Source organism: Opisthocomus hoazin, chromosome 4, assembly GCF_030867145.1.
Source record: "Opisthocomus hoazin isolate bOpiHoa1 chromosome 4, bOpiHoa1.hap1, whole genome shotgun sequence".
NCBI classification, from domain to species: domain Eukaryota; kingdom Metazoa; phylum Chordata; class Aves; order Opisthocomiformes; family Opisthocomidae; genus Opisthocomus; species Opisthocomus hoazin.
Window position 1 is genome coordinate 15,383,039 of NC_134417.1, and position 21,904 is coordinate 15,404,942.

The 21,904-nt window shown below is 46.7% G+C and overlaps 1 protein-coding gene across 1 annotated transcript in view; it reads left to right on the top strand.

Annotated features, from left to right (window-relative positions):
- Positions 1–4,873: 4,873 nt before the first annotated feature.
- MB21D2 (Mab-21 domain containing 2) overlaps positions 4,874–21,904 on the top strand; it is a 62,394-nt gene continuing 45,363 nt past the window's right edge. The window contains exon 1 of the mRNA XM_075418077.1: positions 4,874–5,237. Within this exon, the coding sequence (XP_075274192.1) occupies positions 5,024–5,237 (214 nt within the window). The 5' untranslated portion in view covers positions 4,874–5,023. The remainder of the gene's footprint in view (positions 5,238–21,904) is intronic.

Below are 21,904 nucleotides of genomic sequence, written 5' to 3' on the forward strand. Positions count from 1 at the left end.
GAAGCACGCTGGCAGGTCGAAGGAGGTGATTCTGCCCCTCTACTCTGCTCTGGTGACACCTCACTTGGAGTACTGCATCCAGCTCTGGAGCCCTCAGCACAGCAAAGACATGGACCTGTTGGAGCGGGGCCAGAGGAGGCCACAAAAATTATCAGAGGGCTGGAACATCTCTGCTATGAGAAAAGGCTGAGAGAGTTGGGGCTGTTCAGCCTGGAGAAGAGAAGGCTGCGGGGAGACCTGATTGCAGCTTTTCAATACTTGAAGGAGGCCTATAAGAAAGAAGGGGACAGACTTTTTAGCAGGGTCTGTTGTGATAGGACAAGGAGTAAGGGTTTTAAACTTAAAGAGGGTAGATTTAGACTGGATATAAGGAAGAGGTTTTTTGCAGTGAGGGTGGTGAAACACTGCAATGGGTTGCCCAGAGAGGTGGTAGATGTCCCATGCTTGGAAACATTCAGTGTTAGTTGGATGGGACTCTGAGCAACCTGATCTAGTGGTAGATGTTCCTGCTCACTGCAGGGGTATTGGACTAGATGACCTTTAAAGGTCCCTTCCAACCCAACAGATTCTGTGATTCTAAAACGCCTCACTCCAGAACCAGATGAGGGACTGCTAGTGGAGGGACAGTCCTGAAGCTCAGTGAAGCAGCTGAAGCACATAAGGATATCACCAGGGTAGCCTAATGGTGCTACTCTGGGCTCTTTCCTCCTGGGACCGTTGCAGATCTGGGAATTAAGGCCACACGGAGAAAGTGTATAGGGAGGAGAAAAATTAAAGGGGGGAAATCTTGGCCGGGGTTCAGCTATCGGTGGGAAGAGCAGAGTTGGGTGCAGAGCCAGCGAAGGGGAGGGAGGCGATGGCACAGCGGGATCCTTGGTCTGCCACTGAGCGACTCCCTCCCTGTGTGCGGCTCACTTCCCTGCTCTGTGTCACTCTTCTTATCTGCACAGACAGCCTGTTCTGTAGGCCAGGAGCAGGTTTCTGCAACAGAAGGCACAAAGGACTCTTGAACAGCTTAGAAGGTACCGCAACAATATGAAGCAGAAATTGCAGCTACTAGATTGGAACTTTCAGTGAGTAATTTCATTCCTGGTGAAGCCCCTTGCCACATGAAGCTTTCAGCTACAGCTGCCTCAGCGCTAAGTACAGAAAGGGAAGATGTTTCTTGAGTCTACTTTTAGCCTCAGAAAATATGGGTACAATTTCTACGAAATGAGGGATGAATCTAGCTCATTCTGTGTCTTACTCTAATTACCAGCTGCAGTGAAATATCCCAAGATGATGTATCTGAGGCTCCATCTTAGTTCTGGATCTTGTTTCAATTAATTCTCCCTACCAGTTTCCAGCATCTAAATGAGATGCACTGAATGTCAGGCCCTGGGTTGCCTGGTCTTTCTCCCTTGGTATCCTGCGCAAATTGCTCTTCACAGCTACTGCAGAACTGTTTTGCCAGTCTTAGGATAGTGGTATTAATATGAACTTGCTATCCAGCAGTTTTTTGAGACAGTCAATTCAAGTGTGAAAAGCATTTTGAGGTCTCAGGTCATGCTACAGAAGTGAGAACAGTTATTTCTTCTCTTTCGCTTCATTTCTCTGTGGCCTGTTCCATTTCTAAATGCTGGAAGTGGCACTGAGCAGAAAAGAGGATATCTGTTCTGCAGGAGAAAAAGAAGAGGAAGTCTGTTTTGCAGGAGAACAAGAGGAAGACACCTTGAATGAAAGAGAAAACACATGGGAGAAAGGAAGAGTGCATGTGAGAGGGAGGGCACAGATTCCAGTGCAGGTGAGAAACAGTCAGGGTGCTCAATCCCTACCCCGAATAAGGGGAATGGCAGAGGCCATAGATTCCTCCTAGGCCCCACATAATGCTCACAGGAGATACTTTGAGGATGCTGCAATGTGTCCACAGAGTTCCATTTCAGAGAGAAAAAAGATTTGATAGAAAAACTCCTGGTGATCCGTACTTGCAGCTTCATTTCCATTTATTTGCTCAAGTAATCCCCAGTGCTTGATTTACGTAAGACTTGAATTAACTTTGTATTTATTTAGAGATCTTAAATTGCATTGATGTGATGAGGTAAAATTGCAAGCTGATGTAGTTTCAAGGGTATTAACAAGCATATGACAGTGCGGCAGATCCCACTTGCCACTGAGGGACCCAAGCCGACTCAAAGTTTTCCAGAGAAGGTCGTAAAAAGGCTCCTTCATTTGCAAGTACAACTGCTTTTCATGAAGGAGAATTTCTCTTAGCGCTGAGGTGGGGCAGAGAGGTACGGTACCTGTCAGAGGCTCCTGATGAAAATCAAAACTGTTTGCTCAATGGCGCTCTTGGTGAACAGTGTTGTTTTGGGCTCACAGACTAAATGAAGTACATTCTTTGGTTCTGAGCAATTTCTGAATAATGCATGATACCAGGAATAAAACAAACTCCAGATGAGCAAGAAGCATGGAGCAGTTAAGACCCTGATCTAACAGAAACTGTCTGCAAGTATGAAGGCGACTAACTTCAAGCAAAGGTGCCATTAAAAAGGCAATCAAACTGAAATCTCCATTGCTTCTGGCATTAGCTGTTTCTGAAGCACTTTGTGTTTCCAATAGGTGTTCAGTGAATTCTGGCAATCAAGGCTAGCTATGAAGCTGTTACTGAATGGGACTGAAACATTTCAAATGAAGAGGGGGAAAAATTATAATGTAAGTCTGTGCTTGATGTGGGTGAAGAGTCAGTCACCATTTGGAGACCCACTGAAAGACAGAGCCGGAGACAAAACGCTCACAAAGAAACTACTGGTCACAGTATTGAAATAGGATGCACCAAACAAGATGTGGTTAGGAAAGAAGGAAACCCAGCCCATGAAGCCTGTGGAGAACATCGGCTTGGAAAAGATGAGGCAAGGGAGTTGGGGATGAAAAGTGTAGCTGCTATCGGAAGGTCCAGCTACTTCGTCAGACGGTGCCAGCGATGCAATGCATCATAGTTGCCAGCAGTCTGCACCATGCAAAGGTGAAACAAGGACACCCACACAGCTAGAGCTGGTTATGGCAGGCACCCAGGGCACCCACCGCTGTGCAGAGGTGGACAGGGCAAACCAGCGGGTCTCGGAGCGGTTTGGGGTTCGGGAGCTATCACAAGAGGGAGCTGTCCGCCTGTGTGACATTTTTCCCCCCATCACCCGGCAGAGCCACGGCGCAGGGACGAGCGGCGGGGCTGGCAGACCCCGAGCGGGCAGGAGGCCGGGGGCCGGGCCCTCGGACAGCAGCAGGCTGGCCCGGGAGGGCACGGGCCGAGCCGGGTCAGCAGAACTCATCCGCCGCCGGACTCCGCTAACCGCTCTGCTGCGTTCTGCCAATGTCACCTGCTGATTGGTTTTATCTGTAGGCTTTGCCGGGGAGGGAGATGGAAGAAGGGTGCTTGGTCAAAGACAACCATGGTGCCGGGCAGAGGTTCATGTGACGATGCAGCTGATCGCCAAGGCTGCGAGATGAATGGAGTCGATGTGTCGGAGGCGGCTGTGAGCAGTATCTGGACACAACGGGGCCTGTGTACCCGGCAGAGGGCATGTGCATGCACGCACACGCAGGCCTGCCTTTACCTTTGGGACATCATTTCTCAGATAATGAGCACATCAGTGCCCTCGGAAGCTCTGTAAGTAGATACGGGACAAAGCCAGAGGCATCACCCATTCTCCTTTGAATAGGCTCTGGTTTCTGTTATAGGGTCCAAACCTGCCCTTGATTTTCACTCTTGTTTCATATAAGGTCCCACTGCAAGAGGTGCTGGATGCCCATTTCTGATCAAGATTAGCAGTCCAGAGGAACCAAGCGACATCCCTGAGCTCAGGTCTAAACACTGACTTCTGTGTATGCTACACATCAGAGAAAGCAGCCTGTAACCTCTTCGCACTGAGCTTCATTTCACCTCCCTGTTTTCTCTCTGAATGCCTCATGCCTGATTTTGGTAGACACATTTTACGTAGTCTGGGACTGAGTCGAAAGCTTTGTTTCCTGCCAAGAATCTTGAGAGCATAATACATATCCAAGCAGCCTGCATCAGTGCCACAGCATCTGAAATGCCCCGTATTAGGCTAACACAATACATTTGCACACTTCCTGGGCAGGAAGGCAGACAGTTCTTCCAGTGGATGCACTAAGGGAAATAACAGGTTGTGCCATGTATGCTCAACGATGGGACAAGGCACAGAAGATCAGGCTAAAAGGGAGAAAACCACTCCAGGCTGAAAAGTTAGAAGGTATTAAAAATACATACAGAAGAAAAGCATGTGGTCTTGACAATGGGGCAATGGATGGAGATCAGAGGTCTGGGCTCCTTGCCACAGGCTGCTTGACTTCAGGCAAGTCTTCCGAGATCCCATTTCCCCTCCTGCCCTTTGTCTATGTAGCTCCCAGGAGCTTCTAGGCAGGGCTGGTCTCAAGTACAGCAGTGAGGACACTTTATCTTGGTCACCGCTTCTAAGACATGCAATAAAATTACTTCATATATATATATATATAAAACAATCTTCAGGATGCCTTACGGAGAAAAAAAGGAATAAATGCAGAAAGCCTCAGGAACGTGTGGGAGGAGCAGAGTTCCCCGCCGGTTATTAATCCACTTCCAGGACAAGGCTTTTGCTGAAGTTTAAAATTAAATTTAAAAAAAAATAAAAAGGCATCTCCTCCCGAGCCAGCGGTCTGACTGCAGCCTCAGCACCCGCCCGAGCACCCCCCTCGCGTCCCCGGCGGCGGCGGTGGAGGGGGAGGACAGAACGGGGGGGGACGGGGCGGCTCCGCGGAGCCGCGGGCGGGGGCTCAGCCGGCGCGGCCGCTTGTTGATCCGCGCCCCCCCCCCGGCCCCGCTCCGCGCCGCGCAGGCGGCCCCGCTCCGGGCTGGCCGCGCCGTGCCGTGCCGTGCCGCTGGCCTCCGGCCATTGCAACGCTGCGAACCCCTCCTTTCTGCCGCTTTTTTTTTTTTCCTCCCCTCTCTCTCCCTTTCTTTCCTTTTTTTTTTTTTTTTTTTTTTTTTTGCATGAAGATGGCGGCGCCTCTCGCCAGCAGCAAGGCAGGGTCCGCCGGCACCGCCAGCAAGCCTCCCTTCCCGGAGCTGGATTTCCGATCGGGAGCCAGGGTGGAGGAACTGAATAAACTCATCCAGGAATTCACCAAGCACGACCAGAGGGAGTACGACGACCAGCGAGCCCTGGAGATCCACACGGCCAAGGACTTCATCTTCTCCATGCTGGGTAGGGCAGGGAGCGGGCGGGGCGGGGCAGGGGCGATGCCGGCCGGGGACCCCGCAGCGGGGGCTCCCCGACGGTGCGGCGCCGGCCAGCCCTTTCCCCCCGCACCGGGCTGGGAGCCTGCGGCCGCAGGGCGGTTCTCACCCCCAGGAAACTATTTTTCCCCCCCGTTCTGCCCACCTCGCCCACAGCAGCGATGCGTGTGTCAGCGCCGTGGGAAGGCTGGGTGGCAGGGCTGGCCGGTGCCGGGGAAACGCGCCGAGCCGGCGGGGCTGGAGGTGGGGTGAGCCCAGCCCTGCGTTGTTTCCCCCCCCCACCCCACCCCCCCCCGACTATCATGTCTGTAGGAAGCACAGGTGGTTTTTTTTTTCTGGACCGCTTATTTCGGCTGTCAGACCGGCCGATGCGCGTACAGGAGCATCCTCTGAACTGCGTTTCTCGCTGAGGTTGCAAAACTTGCTGCGAGTGGAGCAAGTCGGGTTGTGGCAGGGGAGTCCTCGTCTGCGTGAAACTTTGAATCGCGGGCAGGGATCCTTAAACCAGGGTGAAACGGGTGTTGGCCCTGGCAGAAATCACCTGGGCTCTGGCATGACTAAGGCTTCTGAAGATTACCAGTGAATGACTAACAACTCTGATTCTCTAGGTAGTCAATTCCTGATAAATATTTACCTTGTTTTGACTGAGAAAACAATCACACGAAGGAGAGCCTGCAGGATACGAAAGGATGTGCTTTAACATGCAGGTTGGACCTTGAAATCAGTCATTCGGGTTTGAACCAATATCTCAGGCATTTCTTCGAGCAAGATAAGGACATGGGTAAACAGCAGGTGTGGCAGGTGAATGGCTCTTTATAGCTCAGAGGTGCATATACACCCTCGAAGCATATTTGGCACAAACCAAATGTATGGCCTGCGTGTACACGGTGAATAATCTACATCGCTTTTCTCATTCAGAAGCACAGAGCTATCCTATTGCAATAATAATTTTTGTTCTGTATCAGGGGGTAATCACTATAATAGACCGCTTCCTCTATAGCCATGAACACACCTGCACTTGCCAAATGAGAATTTACCTGTCCATCTGCTTATCTTGTAAGGTACCTGGGTAAGTATAGTTGCCTGCTGTGGGATTTGCAACAATTTTGAGCGTGTATTGCTTTTTCACCAAGGGCTGACCAGGATATAGCATACTAAATTTAGCTTGAGAACAAGGACAAGTTGAAAAGTCAGTTACATGTATATTTATAGTTGCTGTTATAAATATTTTTCCCTTCCTGTTTAAAAAAAAAATGACGTGATGAAGCCATGGTTGTATCAAAGCCTGTAGGATTTTTGTTCTTGAAAACCTGATCCTGTGGAAGTCATCCACTGTTGTGATCTGATGCATTTTTCAATCAGGGCTTTAAATAAGTGGCTGAGGAAGCAGGGCTGGATGGGATGAAGCAAAGAAGAGTGGAGAGAAAACAGCCAGAGCAGCAGTTCTGGGTGTGCAGCTAGAAAGGAGAGAAAGCTTTATATCATCCTGTTGAAGCATTACTGGTCTTTGCAGGGGACGGGGACCACAGCATTTCTTCCTGCCTCGTGTGGGAGAAGGCAACAGCAGAAAGACAGAAGAAGGGGCTGGAGCGTGCCTTCTATTTCTGCAAATGCACCCTAATGCCTTGCTGTTCATGAAAACAGGGAGCCTTAGGCTGCTTAGAAACAATGTAAATTAATGTAGCTGTCTTTGTTAATATAATGGCAGGGAGATGAGTGTTCTTCAGTTTTAAATGTATAGGCTAAAAATGGGGTTTAAACAAAAGATGTATTTCTATTGAAGTTATGCCTGGCAATTTTCAGTGAGACTTGTTTCTGGAAAAAAAAATAGGAGATTTAAGGACCAAGCCCAGGATAGAAATGGAGATGGGGTGTCTCGTTTGTCTTCGTTAGACTCAGAAGTTGTGTTTGTGGATCAGACCCTTCTTAGCCAGAGAGGCTGTTAAATCTAAAAGGATTTAATTTATTAATAAATAGCTCTTTCCCCCGTGCCTGATCCCTCCCATACGTACTGCTCTTATCTCATCGGGTGATGATAGGAAAATTAACCGTAGCTTTCCTGATTTAATTACATTGGTGCATAATTGGTGGATGAATGATAGGCGAGGAGACTTTGTGGGGATTCTCGGATGTTTGTACTCTGCATGGCTTGCCCTCTAGGGCAGATCTTTTCTTTCTGTTTGTATTAACTCTTTTTCGTCTGTGTTGTCTTGCCCTGGCTATTAGTGACTGAGAGATCTCAAGAGCTGGGCTATGGTAAAATTAGGGAGAGGTTCTGCTCGTTATGCCTTTGTCCAAAATCTTGTGCCCCAAGCATTAGAATAGGACTGTAAATGACCTACCTATCTGGTGGGGCAAGTGAGTATTTTCTGAATGTGGGCAGTTCCTGGGCATCCCGTTCGCGGTCACCAAGACCATGTGGTCTTGCTAACATCCTACGCTGAAACAGCCAGTGTCTTTTGGTGCCTTTCCTGAGTAACTGTCTGTACTCGCACTGAACTGTGCCTGATCGTTACTTGTCTCTGACACAGGTGAAACTGAGCCTCCAAGAAGAGAAAGGCCACATTAATCAAGAAAATGAGTGGAGAACTGTCTTGCGTTCTGGGCAGCGGGCTGACTAGGATTGACTCGGAGACCAAGTCTCCACCTGCCAGTTGTGAAAGGAGTGAGTTGTTGTCCCTGTGACTCGGTTTTGGGTTTTTTTGTGCTTAAAGAATCATAAAGGACTATTTTTATCGAGTGATGATATTACAGTCAGTGATATTTTGATTTTTAAAGCACTTGCTGCTATTGTGATGAGAGGTGCATAGCACACATATTACAAGACCTGTTAGGGGTCCTTGGCCTAGCGAGTATTGTTGCTACAGTACCAGTACTTCCAGGAAACTTCTTTAATAAACACTACCCATCTCCTTCTGTTCAGCACCTAAATAAAAAAGTGTTACAATGCACAGAGCGCTAGGCTTAAAAAAAGCCAGATAATATGTTGTTGGGAACTAGAACATTGCATATTAAACAGCCCCTTGAAATTTCTAGTGCTACTGTTGCCTTAGACCAGATCCTGTTATTAGGGATCCTGACTCTTGTGTTTTTTCTTCTCCTCTTGTTAAGAAGTAAGATCGAGGAGGTATGAATAAATACAGACAATACAGAGCTATTTCATTCACTCCAGGCACACACTGGTGTTCAATCTTCTAGAGCAGTTTTCAAGCTCTTCATGTTGGCATTTTGTTTCCCTTTCCTATCATGAGACATTTTCTTCGCAGTAGAGTCGGAAGAGGGATGTTCAGGACTTTTCATGCCATTCGCTATCACAGAATCACAGAATAGTAGGGGTTGGAAGGGACCTCTGTGAGTCATCTAGTCCAACCCCCCCGCCGAAGCAGGGTCACCTACAGCAGGCTGCACAGGACCTTGTCCAGGCGGGTCTTGAATATCTCCAGAGAAGGAGACTCCACAACCTCCCTGGGCAGCCTGTTCCAGTGCTCCGTCACCCTCAGAGAGAAGAAGTTCCTCCTCATGTTCAGACGGAACTTCCTGTGCTTCAGTTTGTGCCCATTGCCCCTTGTCCTGTCACTGGGCACCACTGAAAAGAGCTTGGCCCTATCCTCCTGACACCCACCCTTCAGATATTTGTAGGCATTTATAAGGTCCCCTCGCAGCCTTCTCTTCTTCAGGCTGAACAAGCCCAGTTCCCTCAACCTCTCCTCGTAGTGGAGATGCTCCAGTCCCCTCACCATCCTTGTAGCCCTCCGCTGGACTCTCTCCAGTAGCTCTTCATCCTTCTTGAACTGGGGAGCCCAGAACTGGACACAGTACTCCAGATGAGGCCTCACCAGGGCAGTGTAGAGGGTTCCTCTCATTGCCCTCTGCCTTCCAAATCAGGGGAAGAGCTGGTTTAAATTGGTGCTGCAGTGGCTTTTTTTTTTTTTTTTTTAAGGCCTGTAGTATATCTTTTTGTCACTTCAGTGGTTACATCTCACTTCTGTGGGAGAGGACTGGAGCTGCCCACCAGGACAGGCCACACTTTGAGGATTTGCAGCCAGCTGCAACTTAGAGCTGTTGACAAGACCTCTAGAGAGCTTGTATCAGCACCTGATACAGGAGAGGTGGCGAGCCTGTTCTGAGAGCCTTTCCCTTTTCTCTGGTGTCTGCCCAGTGCTGAGCTGGGTGTGCTAACAAGTGTTTGTGATAGAGGCAAGTCTCCTAGTGGAGGCAGAGCTGGCATCAGCAAAAGATTTCTGCTGCCAATACCAGCTTCCCAAACAGAGTGAGTTACCCTGCTGGGCCCCTGCATCTGTAGCAAGACTTCCAGCTGTTTCTTGGACTGATGGGCCCCGAAAACATGTGCAGTGGAGGTGCAGATTGCTGTGCTGAGAACACAGGTGTCCTGACAACAGCTTGCTTTTATTAGCGTCTTCGACAAGAGGAGCATTTCATGGTTCTCCCTTGTACTGTAGAGCAGAGCAGCATTGGTAATGTGGCTCTGTTGTGTGGGTTTGTGCAGCATTTTTACTCCCTTTCCCTGCCTGGCGTAACTTGCTGATGATGCCTTCTAATGTAGGTTAGATTTCAGGCATTGTTGGAAGTGTTACCTGTTTGCCTATGGTACCTCACGGAAATTCTCTGGTTTCTGTTGTGGTGTCGAGCTGATGAAATAGCAACAGCATTGGAGTGATCCCTCTAGGGTTAAGTCTTTTGTGTGTGTGCGCCTTTTCTCAAGAGAGGCCAATCATGATAGGAGCACACTGTACTCTGAGGCCTATGTTAATAAAGGCTCCCTGCTGGTATCCCCTGTGCTGCTGAATGCATAATGCACAGCTGTTAAAAACAACCTTACTGTATTGCAGATTTCATTTCTGGCTTCTGTTGGGTCTCCTCTCCCTGCAGGCTGCATGTTTCCGTATTTGCCTTTGAGGTTGTGGGGGTTTTGTGTTGGCTTTTTTTTTAAGGGACGGGGTGCTATGCTGGTGAAGTAACCTAGCAAGGCATTGGTAGCTTCTGTTTGGTTACAGCCACCAGAAGTCAACACATTTCATCTAACTGGAGATTCTTTGTGTGTAACTAATTGAAAAGGATCGGTAGCCCCCTCTGTGTCTTTGTTCAAAGGGGTTGGTTCGCCATGTACGTGTGCAGTGAAAATAGTTTGAGGATCTTTCTCTCGGTTTGTTTTAAGATGCTGGTACTCTGCTAGCTTAACTACTGTTTTGAAACATTAGGCTGTGATGCAAAGTGTTTAGTGTAATAGCTAGGAACATGGCCTAAGGGCACAAATTCTCATGGCAGGCTTGTCAGACTGCCCACTGCCTGTTCCGTCAGTCTGTGGAAATATTTGTTAAAGATTTGGGTGAATGCTTGCCAAGCCCAATTATGCAATTATGTTTTAAGGGCAATTTTATAATTATAGTGGAGGATGGTAACCAGGATACGTGAGTTGTTGGGCTTTTGACTTTTCCTTTTTTCTTCCACATGACTTTGCATGAATGCTAAATCATTTGGAGCAATTCTAGTCAGAAACCAGTTGTCCAACTTTCTTCTAGGCAGCTGGCTATTTTTGTAGGTGAAGCTAAATTAAAGGCAAATGCAGCATTGCTCAGGAAGGCTGGAGGACATGTTTTATTATAGCTTTGGTGATTTATAAGATGGATGTGTACTCGTAGAGCTGTCCATAAGCAGAGTCCAGTCCAGAGGATGCTCAGGGTGTAATAGTCCTGCTTGGACTTCTCAAAGGGAATCTCCAAGCTGTGCAAGTCTTTTGGATAGTTGGGATTGTCTTTCTTAATTTTTTTATTCGACAAATGCTAGGTTCCTGCTGTCTTTAACCATCTCCTGTACAGCTGTAACTTTGGTATCTTTTCCTGGACCTTGACATGTACGCTCTTGCCTCTGTGGGTTCCAGTCCTTTTGCTGCGAAGATAGTTTTCCCATCTCTGAAACCCTTCCCTGCATTCTCTTCTCTGTCCAGATCAGACTTTAGCTGTTTGTACTTTGCAAGATCGGTTAGGTAAGAAAGTGCCAGGAAGAAATGTGGTTAAGACGGAGAGATTAGCTCTTGCCTCCAGCCAAGGGGGCTTCAGTTGCGAGGGCTGCTTCACCATGACTCTGTGAACAGTGATTGAGATGACAACTGCGTCTCCAGGCACGTCTGTGTGAGACCCTGTGGTGGCAGCTGCACGTAGAGGCTCTGGCGTGGACCTCTCAACTCTCTTTGAGTCTAAGAGGCATGACCCGTCACTGAGTCCGTTACCTATGGCTGGGTGATGCTAGTGTATGGAACTAACTTGAGAAGCAAGAGCTGTAGTTCATTTGCTATGGAAAGAGAGGCGTAAGAATTGAATGCATTATGTAGTGTGACACACCTCCTGAGCCAGGTTTTCCCTTAGCAACTTACAGCTGGGGTGGGTTAAGTTCCATATCCTAAAAGAAAACTCTTAATCCTGCCCATCGATAGCTTTCCCTGCTGTCCTCTGAACAAGCAGATAAACTTCCCTGAGGGTAACAGTCCATTCATCTGCACAACATGCTGCATTACATTTAGACTGTCTTTAATTTGCCTGTCTTTGGAGTACGAAACAAGCAGTAGAGTAGATGGAGTTCTGGCGAAGCAAAGAAGGGTATCTGCCCTGCTGTTTCCCTCAGAAAAGCAGAGGACCTATCATGGGAGCCAAAGCAGAAGGCAGCTTTGGATGCTGTGCTCGCAGAACGTCCCTTATTGAGAAAAGAGGAGTGCGCCTGCATGGCAGCGAGAGAGATGAAAAATGACCTTTCAGTGGATGTCTCAAGTTATTTGCCCAAGTCTTGTTCTGATCACTGGTAGTGTGATGTGAGTTTGGGAGACTGAACTGTAGCTTTATTGGAACTTGCAACTATACTTTGTAAGTTCCTCATCCTAACCATGGATTTTATATCCGGTGAAGGTTTGTGAGTTCTGTTAGCACAAACCTGTCTGATTGTCTGACTAACAAAAATGAGGGTTGGCTTCTTTTTTTGCTAATGCAACTGGAAGGCAGCTTATGAGACATTCAAAATAAATCTTTCAGCAGCAGCTGATGTTCCAGTTGACAGATGCTGCTATGGATTTTGTTCTCTTTAATAAACTGTACTGTTTCATTTCTACCATTCTGTTGCATTCCTTTTTACTGCAAATAGCGATTGTCCTGGAGTGAGTGGATTAATCTGCACCTTAGTACTTCACCCAACTTGACAGGTCTCTGAATCATGTACTTCTGCAGTTCTTTCAAAGCACCATTTCAGTGACTTTCTGGTTGTAAGGATATCAGCATGTGCTGTAGCATTCAGTTTGAGGAAGATAGATTCCCTTCTCCCCAACATATTTAACTTCTGAGCTTTTAATAAACACTTGATGCCAAGGAAGTTAGAACAATCCTGTTACTGCATTATATTTCACCTGTCAGACAGTAAGATTTTAATTGAATTTAAAGCATTTAATTAGACGGTTGTTAATGCATTTTGTTACGAGCATGCTGGTGTCGAAAGTACAATTTGCTGAGCACTGAGTGGGGGTGATTAATTGCTTTAAGGTTCATAAGATCTGTATCTTTGAAACAGCAGCGGTAGCTACTTCAATCCACTCGTGTCTAGGGCTGTGGCGGAAGTTTGCACAGCCCTGGGTGGCTTCGGTTTGTAGAACAGGAGGTGGTAGCATCCATTCCACCCTAAGAAAATCACTTTGCAGGCAGAACACTGAGTCAGGACACCCCGGACCTATGTTCCATTCTGAGCTCCCCCCAGGTTTACACAGACCTGCACAAGTTTCTGAACACATAGTGGGACCTCAGTACTACCAGAAGCCTTCCTTGTCTCCTGTGTGTCAGCAATCTGTGAAAGGTGGGGTGGTACCAGAATAGTGGAACAAAGTAGTGTTGCTGCTCTTCATGGTAGGATGCAACCCTCTGAGACTGAAGCTGCTGGAAAAGCAAGTCTGTTTTTGAGAGTCTAGCTTCAGAAAGTATTGAAATAGTGAAGGCAAATAGCTGCTCTGTCATTGGGTGTTGATCTAGTGGCATCGAGATCAAGTACAGTTCAGCCTCTGAGAGAGAGATTACAACCTGACCCAGTTAGACAGTTCTAGCAAGTAATCTCATTTTATACTAAAGGGATCCCAAAGCAAAATTGGGACAAATTAGTTCAAAGAATGCATCCTGGCCACAGTCTGCACGCTGATGTAATTTGGCAGAGTCAGGCAGCAGTTTGGGACAGAAAGCAAGGGAAAAATACAAGACATGGCCAAAGCTAGAAATCCTGCTGGGGTAGCCATAAGGAATTGACAGACAATTTTTTTTTTTTTTTTTTTTTTTTTTTTTTTTTGTCCGGTGACACCTTTCTAAGTTCATGATTTAGATGAAAAGTAGAGGTTTATGTGTGGGATGTTGTTGGTCTGCTTAGATCTCTACTGTGGCTTGCAGTCAGATCGTGTGGAATTTTTTCCACCCACTGACGGAGTGGGAGTTCATAAAAGATTTGGTCCAGAACTGCTGAGCAGCTAGGGAACACTTGCGGTTGTATCTAGAAATAACAAAGTTGGTTCTTGCTTTACTGCATAGTCTGTTAGGCCATGTGCTTCTGTTCTTAAATGTCTTAACTCTTCTGTTCCTGTTGTAGGATCTTTTGACACTGCTCTACACCCCTCTCAAGGAAGGATGCTTTTATTCAGTGGTGCATATATGACATGCTTAGAAAATGAGGTGCTGAGGTTGTGAGGAAGGAGTTGTATTAAACAGCTATCAAAAATGCTAAGACAAACGCTGCAATTAGCTTCTGTGCGTTTTTCTTCCGCACTTCTGCTCTTTGCATTTTAATGGATCTCTTGAAGAGCTGGTGGTGCTTTGAGTGACTTCTCTTGGAAATGAATCCTGTGCTAACAGCCCTGACTGGGCCTGATCCACAGGCAGATGCTTGGAGATATTTCGTGTTTGTTTTGTAGCTCACTAATTAATATATAACTTAGTGGTAGAACAGCAGGAAAGCTGCATTTGCTGACACTTCATGATATAATGATTTAATCCTTTGTGACACATTCCTGCTGAGTGTCAAAGCTGATAACTCTAATCTCTGTCCCTAGCCCAGTGCGACAGGAACCTGGTCTAGAGGGTATTTTGCAGGAGCGTGCAAGCCCTTGTAGGTACTTTGCGACCAATTCGTGTAAACTTTTTTTCGTACATTGCCACTCTTGTACGTGATTGTACAGCATTGCCTGGTGCGCTGAGGAATCTGAAGTTGAGTGCAAACAAAGGAACTAACTGACTGCATTCAAATGAAATAAGGCTTGTCCTGGGAGGAGGGGAGAAATGCCCTCATCTCTTTCTAAATACACTTCTTCCTTGCCAGCACTATGAGTGATGTGGTTATATTGATTCAGCGGTGCCTAAACCCATGGCTCTGTGTTACATACGATGCTGAAGCCTGGGTATGGATGCAGATCTGTACACAGGGATAGCTGTACAGCTGCTCTCCAGTGGTTATTCCTTGCGATACAACCAGCAGAGCTTGCTTCTGTTCCAGCACGGACAGTGAATTGCTGTTTATTTTAAACTTTTGGTTGAATGGTATTCATAAAACAATTTGCAGCTCTGCAAATAGAGGAGGGAATGTCACTGTAACAATGCTTCAGGGGCTCTGTTGCCTTCTGTCTCTGAAATTTGCCTTTTGAAAGTTGCATACGGTGTGCTGAATGGCAGATCAGGTATTGATATTGGCCTCTTGATACTAGGGCCTCAAAGCTCGAGCTGCTGGCATGTCTGTATTTCATAGACTGTAGGGCAACCAGGTGCTAAGCAATCAGTTACCTGAGCAAAAGAAAAGGAATGGAAGTCTCTCTGCAAGTGCAGCAAGCCTCTGAACAAGCTGCACCTTCTGAATTAAATGCCAGGGTTTTTTTCCAATGTGCAGACTGTGATGCACATCTAAGTGCAGCATTGAGAAAAAGGAGCTATTACTTTGACTGAGCATCTGTCAGGTGCTTGTTTTATGTGCTAAATTGTCTGTAAAAGCCTGACCCCGTACCCCCAATTTTTCCCAATATCCTGTGAATTTTGTGAATGTGCAAAGCATGCAGTTGAGGCAGCAATCTTATACTGAAAATGACCACTTTGACACAGGCTTGTAATATCAAAGAGTGACTACGTCTGTGCAGTTATTTCAGTTGTCCTGGGGAGGGATTCAAATGTGCTATGTAAAAAATTAACAAAACTACACATTATCAGAGCTGCAGAGTTAAGTTACAAGTTAGTCTGGAAAATCAAAGTTAAAAAAGGTGATCTTGAGCTTCTTAAACCTAAATTGTGGTTCTGGAAACATAAGGCACTCCTGACTTGCTTTAAGATCTAGACAATCCCTCTCACTCCTTCACCCAAGCTGTAGAAAGGAGGTTTAGAATCATCTTTTTATCTAAGCTGCTTCTGCTTAACAATGCAGGTAAAGAAATCGGTGTCTAAAAATCTGCTTTTATACTGAGACCAGTCTTGTAAGACATCGCTTGTGTATATGAATCACTCTATTGTGCTAGTGCTTGTCACTCTGAGCTCTCAACCGTTTTTAACTAACCCTTTCTTTCCACTGAACCATGTATGCGCCTTTATTTTATTCTATTTTCTGTCTTACTTTTCTCCAAACAAATAATTTAGGTGGAAGATACTTGCTGTTCAAGGGCAGTGATGACAGTGCTTTAGAGAGTAGGAGAGTTCTATTGAGAAGTGATACAAGTGAGGTCTGCAGGTGGAGGTCTCATCCCCTCCGGGAGAGCTGTTCCACGGCGACAGGCTTCGCTGAGCCGAGGCCAGCCCTGCGGCGAGGGTTGCAGGAGTCCGATGGAAGAGATCTCTGTCTGATGGAGACAGGAGTGGGGGAGACAAATAAACAAAATCCCCAGACCCACAGCGTGTTGATAGACCTCCTGTTGTTCCTAATTTGCGTCTGTAAATGGCACTAGTTTCTGCTGTTGTGCACCAAGACAATAATAAATAACAATCCTTAGAGTTTATATACCACTTCACAATTTTCAGTGTTCAACACACATTAACTAATTCAGTTGAGATGCAAATACTCTGTGAGCAAAGCTACTGTTCTTGCTGCCCAGGGGAACGTTTCATTACAGCTGGGACAAGGCTTTTGTTTTTCCCCATAGCTGGAACTGTTGGCAGGAATGTTCTATACAGGGACAGTATCTTTCTTCCTGAAGTTTTTAAGCCTTTGCATGTACCCCTGTTTGCACAGGAACTGGACTACTCCCAAGTCATATGCGGTTCTGTGAAGAAAATTATGCAGGAGACTTGCTGCAAATATGCAGACTCACAATTAACAGTTTTGTGGCTTCAGAAGCTATTGAGCTAGCAAAGATGTTGATGCATTAAGTGCATCTTTCTGTGCTTACAGAAGGCCTTGGGGGAACACCATCTCCAGTGGACCTCAAGGCCCAGGAGGAGAATAAACATCTGTCAGTTCTGACGATGATGGATCGTCAGACCATGTGCTGAAGAGAATTGAGGATGCTTGGTGGATGGCTTTGGTCCATGTTTCACTAGTTCCAGCACCTGCTAGAGCACCAGTCTGTCTTTTGGAGCAGGAGAAAGCCCAGCAGAAGGGCTATTGCCAGGCAAGAGATGTGTTTTGGGGGCGATTAAAGACATTGTTATAAATGCCTACAAATATCTGAAGGGTGGGTGTCAGGAGGATGGGGCCAAGCTCTTTTCAGTGGTGCCCAGTGACAGGACAAGGGGTAATGGGCACAAACTGAGGCACAGGAAGTTCCGTCTGAACATGAGGAGGAACTTCTTCTCTCTGAGGGTGACGGAGCACTGGAACAGGCTGCCCAGGGAGGTTGTGGACTCTCCTTCTCTGGAGATATTCAAGACCCGCCTGGACAAGGTCCTGTGCAGCCTGCTGTAGGTGACCCTGCTTCGGCGGGGGGGTTGGACTAGATGACCCACAGAGGTCCCTTCCAACCCCTACTATTCTGTGATTCTGTGATTCTGTGATTGTGTCCCATTGTTCACAATCCTGAATCCCAGCCATGGAGTAATACATGCATTGGCAAGAATCTGCTTTCTTTGGCCTTCAATCACTTTCTGCCTTGGCATTTTGTGTATGTGTGTAGAGCTGGTAAGAGGCAGTTTAATGCATCTCTGGCTATCTTTCAGTTGGGCAGGATTGGTTCTACTTTCCATTTGCGAGAAAAGCATCTCTTTTTAGCATTCCATTAGGGTGACTAGAAGATAAGCATCTTTTTTTATCAGGTCACATAATAACCTGGCTTTAGTGGTTTACGTTGGAAACAACTGTTTGGTAGTCTTTGGTAATGCCTGGTGCTGTAGAAGTGCCCACATGCTTTGTAGTTACAACCCTCTTTCTAGTCTGTGAGGTTTAGTTGTAGCTAGGTGTTGGCACTTCTGGATTGCCTCTCTGTCTAACCTTTTGGTAACTTGCTTTTTTAGAGGTGATGCCTGCAGGTTTGACCTGAAACTGGTTATAATTTTCATATAAATGGTTATGTGAACAGGAGCACCATTAGCCTCTTAGCAACCTAATTACTCAAGGAGATAGCAATGCATTTTGAGATCAAAACTCTGATCTTGCCATAGCTTTCCCTTCAGCTGGCAGTGCATGGGAGAAGAACAGCATGTTTCTTGCAGGTGATGATTTCTCTTTCAGTGGCTTTGATATCCTCATTTTCTGTTTGAAGTTAATGTGCAGATTACTAGGTGGCATCGCTCAAAGTGACTGACTGAGCTGCTGTTGTATGTGAAGATGTCTCCAAGACAACTAATTTCCTGGTCAAAAAGCACATTGGCTTCTGCCACAAGTCATTTCAAGGGAGTTGGTCAGCTGAAGGAGCAAGATATTTTAACGGTTTATTATTAGCACTGTAGCTGCCAGATGCAGCTTGGAGTCTAAGGCTGAAAATGTTCCTGTTAAACACTGCAAATGAATAGCTTGAAAAAAGGGTTGTGTGATTTGACTAGCAAACTGATTTGTCAGAGAATTTCTACCAAATAATAGGAATTAAATCTCTACATTCACAGTTCATTTTTTCCAATTGCTATATGTGTTCCTGTGCTAGAAGCATAGGGAATTTGGGGACCTTCTTTCACTCTTATGTTTTATTGGTTTATGTCCAGACTTCCCTGCTGCATTTCACCTCTGCTTTTTTAGTGTTGGTGTGCCATATTTTTTTCTAAAATATGCGCAAAAATCAAATATTTGTTTCCATTTCTTTTCTGCTTTAAAACTCAGAAAGGTTTAGTGACTCCTTCTTGTTCTGAATTTAGGATAAAACAAGCTTGAAGCACTGGATTTTTTTCCCTGTTTTGTCCCCTCCTCACAGTCCCCTTTGTCTCCAGAGGAGCAGTGGTACTGGACAGGTGTAGAGCATTTACAAGTATTTTTCTTCTGTATTTCTAATTTTTACTGTTCTTTATAAAATATTCCTGTGCCCATCCTGTTTCAAGGGACTCGGTCCAAACCAAAATCAAAAATACATTTTTTCCTGCCTTCCTTGAAAGGCTTGGCTGTACCGCTTAGCTGAACAAACCCCACCTTTGTCTTCGCTTTGGAATAAGAAACAAGCAGGCTTGTTGATTCCCACTGCATTAACACTATCCTCATCCCTCACACTGATGTAGTGGTGTGGTTGGTTATCAGGGGGTAGGGTGGAAGCTGCTTGCTGCTGTTTTCATGAGACCTCGCAGGAGGCTGCTGCAGTGGGGATCTCCTGCACTCCAGCCCCAGAGACCTCACAGCACTTAGGCTGTAATGATTGGAGGAACGCAAGCAAAACCCCTTTGTGCACTAGCGGGTGGAGAGAGGACACTGTAGATGCTATGCTGAGAATGCGTGAAAATTTTCGAATGAAAGCCAGGGAGAGACAAGGAGCTATATCCATGCCCTGACCTCCGTCCCATTGCACATCTGAACCTGAACTCTCAGCTAATAACCCCTGAGCCACTAAGCTGCCTTCCCTGAGCATGCCTGCCTTCGCTGGGGAATTCTAGGAATGCGGACTTCAGCACGGTGTGGGGTTGTTGCTGCTCACCCTCTGTCCAACCAAATGTTTACAAGCTGCAGTGGGGTTGGTATTGCTACGATAAAGCCCCATTGTGGGTGTTTGCAACATTCTTTAACTAAAGATTTATTTTCCCGGGTAAGGTTCCATTTGAACAGCAGGAGCCAACATCAGAGAGCTGGAGAGAGGACTTGCTCCTTCCCTGGCACAGCGCACCTTCACCCCTGTCCCTTCACCATCCCCTCTCACAATCCCTTCGTTTTTAAAGCATTCAAGCATTAGTGACTGGCATATCGAAGAGGCTGTAGTTAGCGGTGTATTGCCTCAAATTACAGGGGCAATTGATTGAAGGAGTTAAGAGGAGAAAGTCTGTGGGAGGATGGAGCTGGTATCACTGACACAAACCTCTCTCTCTTGATCTCCTCTCCGTGCTAAAGCAACCCTGTCTTTAGCCTCCACCTACTTGAATTTTTCCTGTTGGAGGATGTGGGAGGTCTGCTGTTGACCCGTATCCGAGGAAGATAGGAACTAAGCTGGTCTTATGGGCCCCACTGCCTGCTTGGCCTTGTCCACAGCTCTGTGTCCTCTGTGTCTTTGCTGTGTGTGTGTCTCACACAGCAATGCTGCCCAAGTCTGTGGGTTTGTTTCTAGCAGGTGTGGTAACAAGGAGTGAAGGAATGCACTCCTCAGTCCCTGTCTGCGGGGGACAGTGAAAGGTCATCCTATTTCCTTTGAAAACCTGCTGACAAAGGAAGACAGTGCAATTAGTGTCCTCAGTATGGCAGAACAACCATGTGACCAGCATCTCTGAAAGATCCCAACAGTGCATCTTGGAGTCTCATCAAACTCTGTTCGCACGCAGTTCCTACAGGTGCAGTCATAAGTGCCACATTTCATAACTAGGCAGTGGTTCACAGAATCACAGAATCACAGAATAGTAGGGGTTGGAAGGGACCTCTGTGGGTCATCTAGTCCAGCCCCCCCGCCGAAGCAGGGTCACCTACAGCAGGCTGCACAGGACCTTGTCCAGGCGGGTCTTGAATATCTCCAGAGAAGGAGAGTCCACAACCTCCCTGGGCAGCCTGTTCCAGTGCTCCGTCACCCTCAGAGGGAAGAAGTTCTTCCTCATGTTCAGACGGAACTTCCTGTGCTTCAGTTTGTGCCCATTGCCCCTTGTCCTGTCACTGGGCACCACTGAAAAGAGCTTGGCCCCATCCTCCTGACACCCACCCTTCAGATATTTGTAGGCATTTATAAGGTCCCCTCGCAGCCTTCTCTTCTTCAGGCTGAACAAGCCCAGTTCCCTCAACCTCTCCTCACAGGGGAGATGCTCCAGTCCCCTCACCATCCTCGTAGCCCTCCGCTGGACTCTCTCCAGTAGCTCTTCATCTTTCTTGAACCGCGAAGTGCAGTATAAGAAGCAACATGGACACAAAAGAGAACCCAATGTGATTCTGGAGGAAAATATAAGGCTGTTTTTAGGGTTATTCCTATTCGGTTCTGCACCGAGGAAGATAATGCTCCAGTTTTGCACTACAGTTCGGCATTGTTTTGCCTTATTTCTTGTTTCTTCGTCCCATCTATTTTAACTGGCAAATACTGGTTGCTTCAGTACATCCTTTCCTGACCTGAGATGTCTGCTCATCTAGGTGCTGGACAAAGCTGTGGTTTGAGACAATCCAGGGCTTGCGCTCTCTACAAAATACACTTAAAATTGTTCCTGGCTGCCTTGCAGCAAATCTATTTCTGCCCTGCTGATGGCTTGACTTGCAAGCTGAAAATGTCTGGATAGGATTTATTATGCTCTGACCATTAAATTTTAAACTGCTTTTAATGGTAGATGTTGAATCACTGCTGTCCCAGTTCTAAGCTCTGTGCAAAATTTCTGACTTCTTAGGAAGGCCTTTCTCCTGCCAGCAGCCTGTGGCAACCTTTGGTTTCTGAGAAAGTCAGCGAGTTACAGGGCTGTTCACAGGACAATCAATCAGTAGTTTGGTGAAGGACCTGTATGCTGGCTGATGTCCAGGCATCTGTCTGGCACTAGAGAGCAGAGCCAGGCAGACCTGGTATGGTTGTGATGGGAACGAGAGATGTTTGTATTGATGTCTGGGTGCAGACACTCCACTGGGACACAGCGACTGAGTGGGTCTGTTCTTGGCTTTGTTCCTCCCCGATTCAAGCATCTTTGAAGCAGCAAGAAAACTGAAATTCAGTATTTCACTACTGAGCTGCTTACGGCAATCTAGTTTATTTTTGTACTTGTCTGATAAATACTGAACTGTTCAACATTGTCACTCAATGTGGCTTTGTCCCTTGCTCCTAGGAGCCTCTGTGTAGATTTCCCTTGAGACTGGCGAAACATAGCCATAAAGTCCTGTGACTCAGTGTACACTGCAGGCCGCCTGCTTGAGTATGACATGAGATGCGCACGCTTCGGGCTGAGACTGTTGTCTGTCACCTTTGCCTGGAGAGCACTAAAAGCAATAAAACATAATCTGATGTTTCTCAAACCACTCAATAGTCTCACAGCCCTTTTCAACTACTTGCAAAGACAGCTGTGGCAGGTGGGCAGGAGATGGCTTCCTTGCCAGGGAGGGGGAGATGCTGCCTTCTGTGTT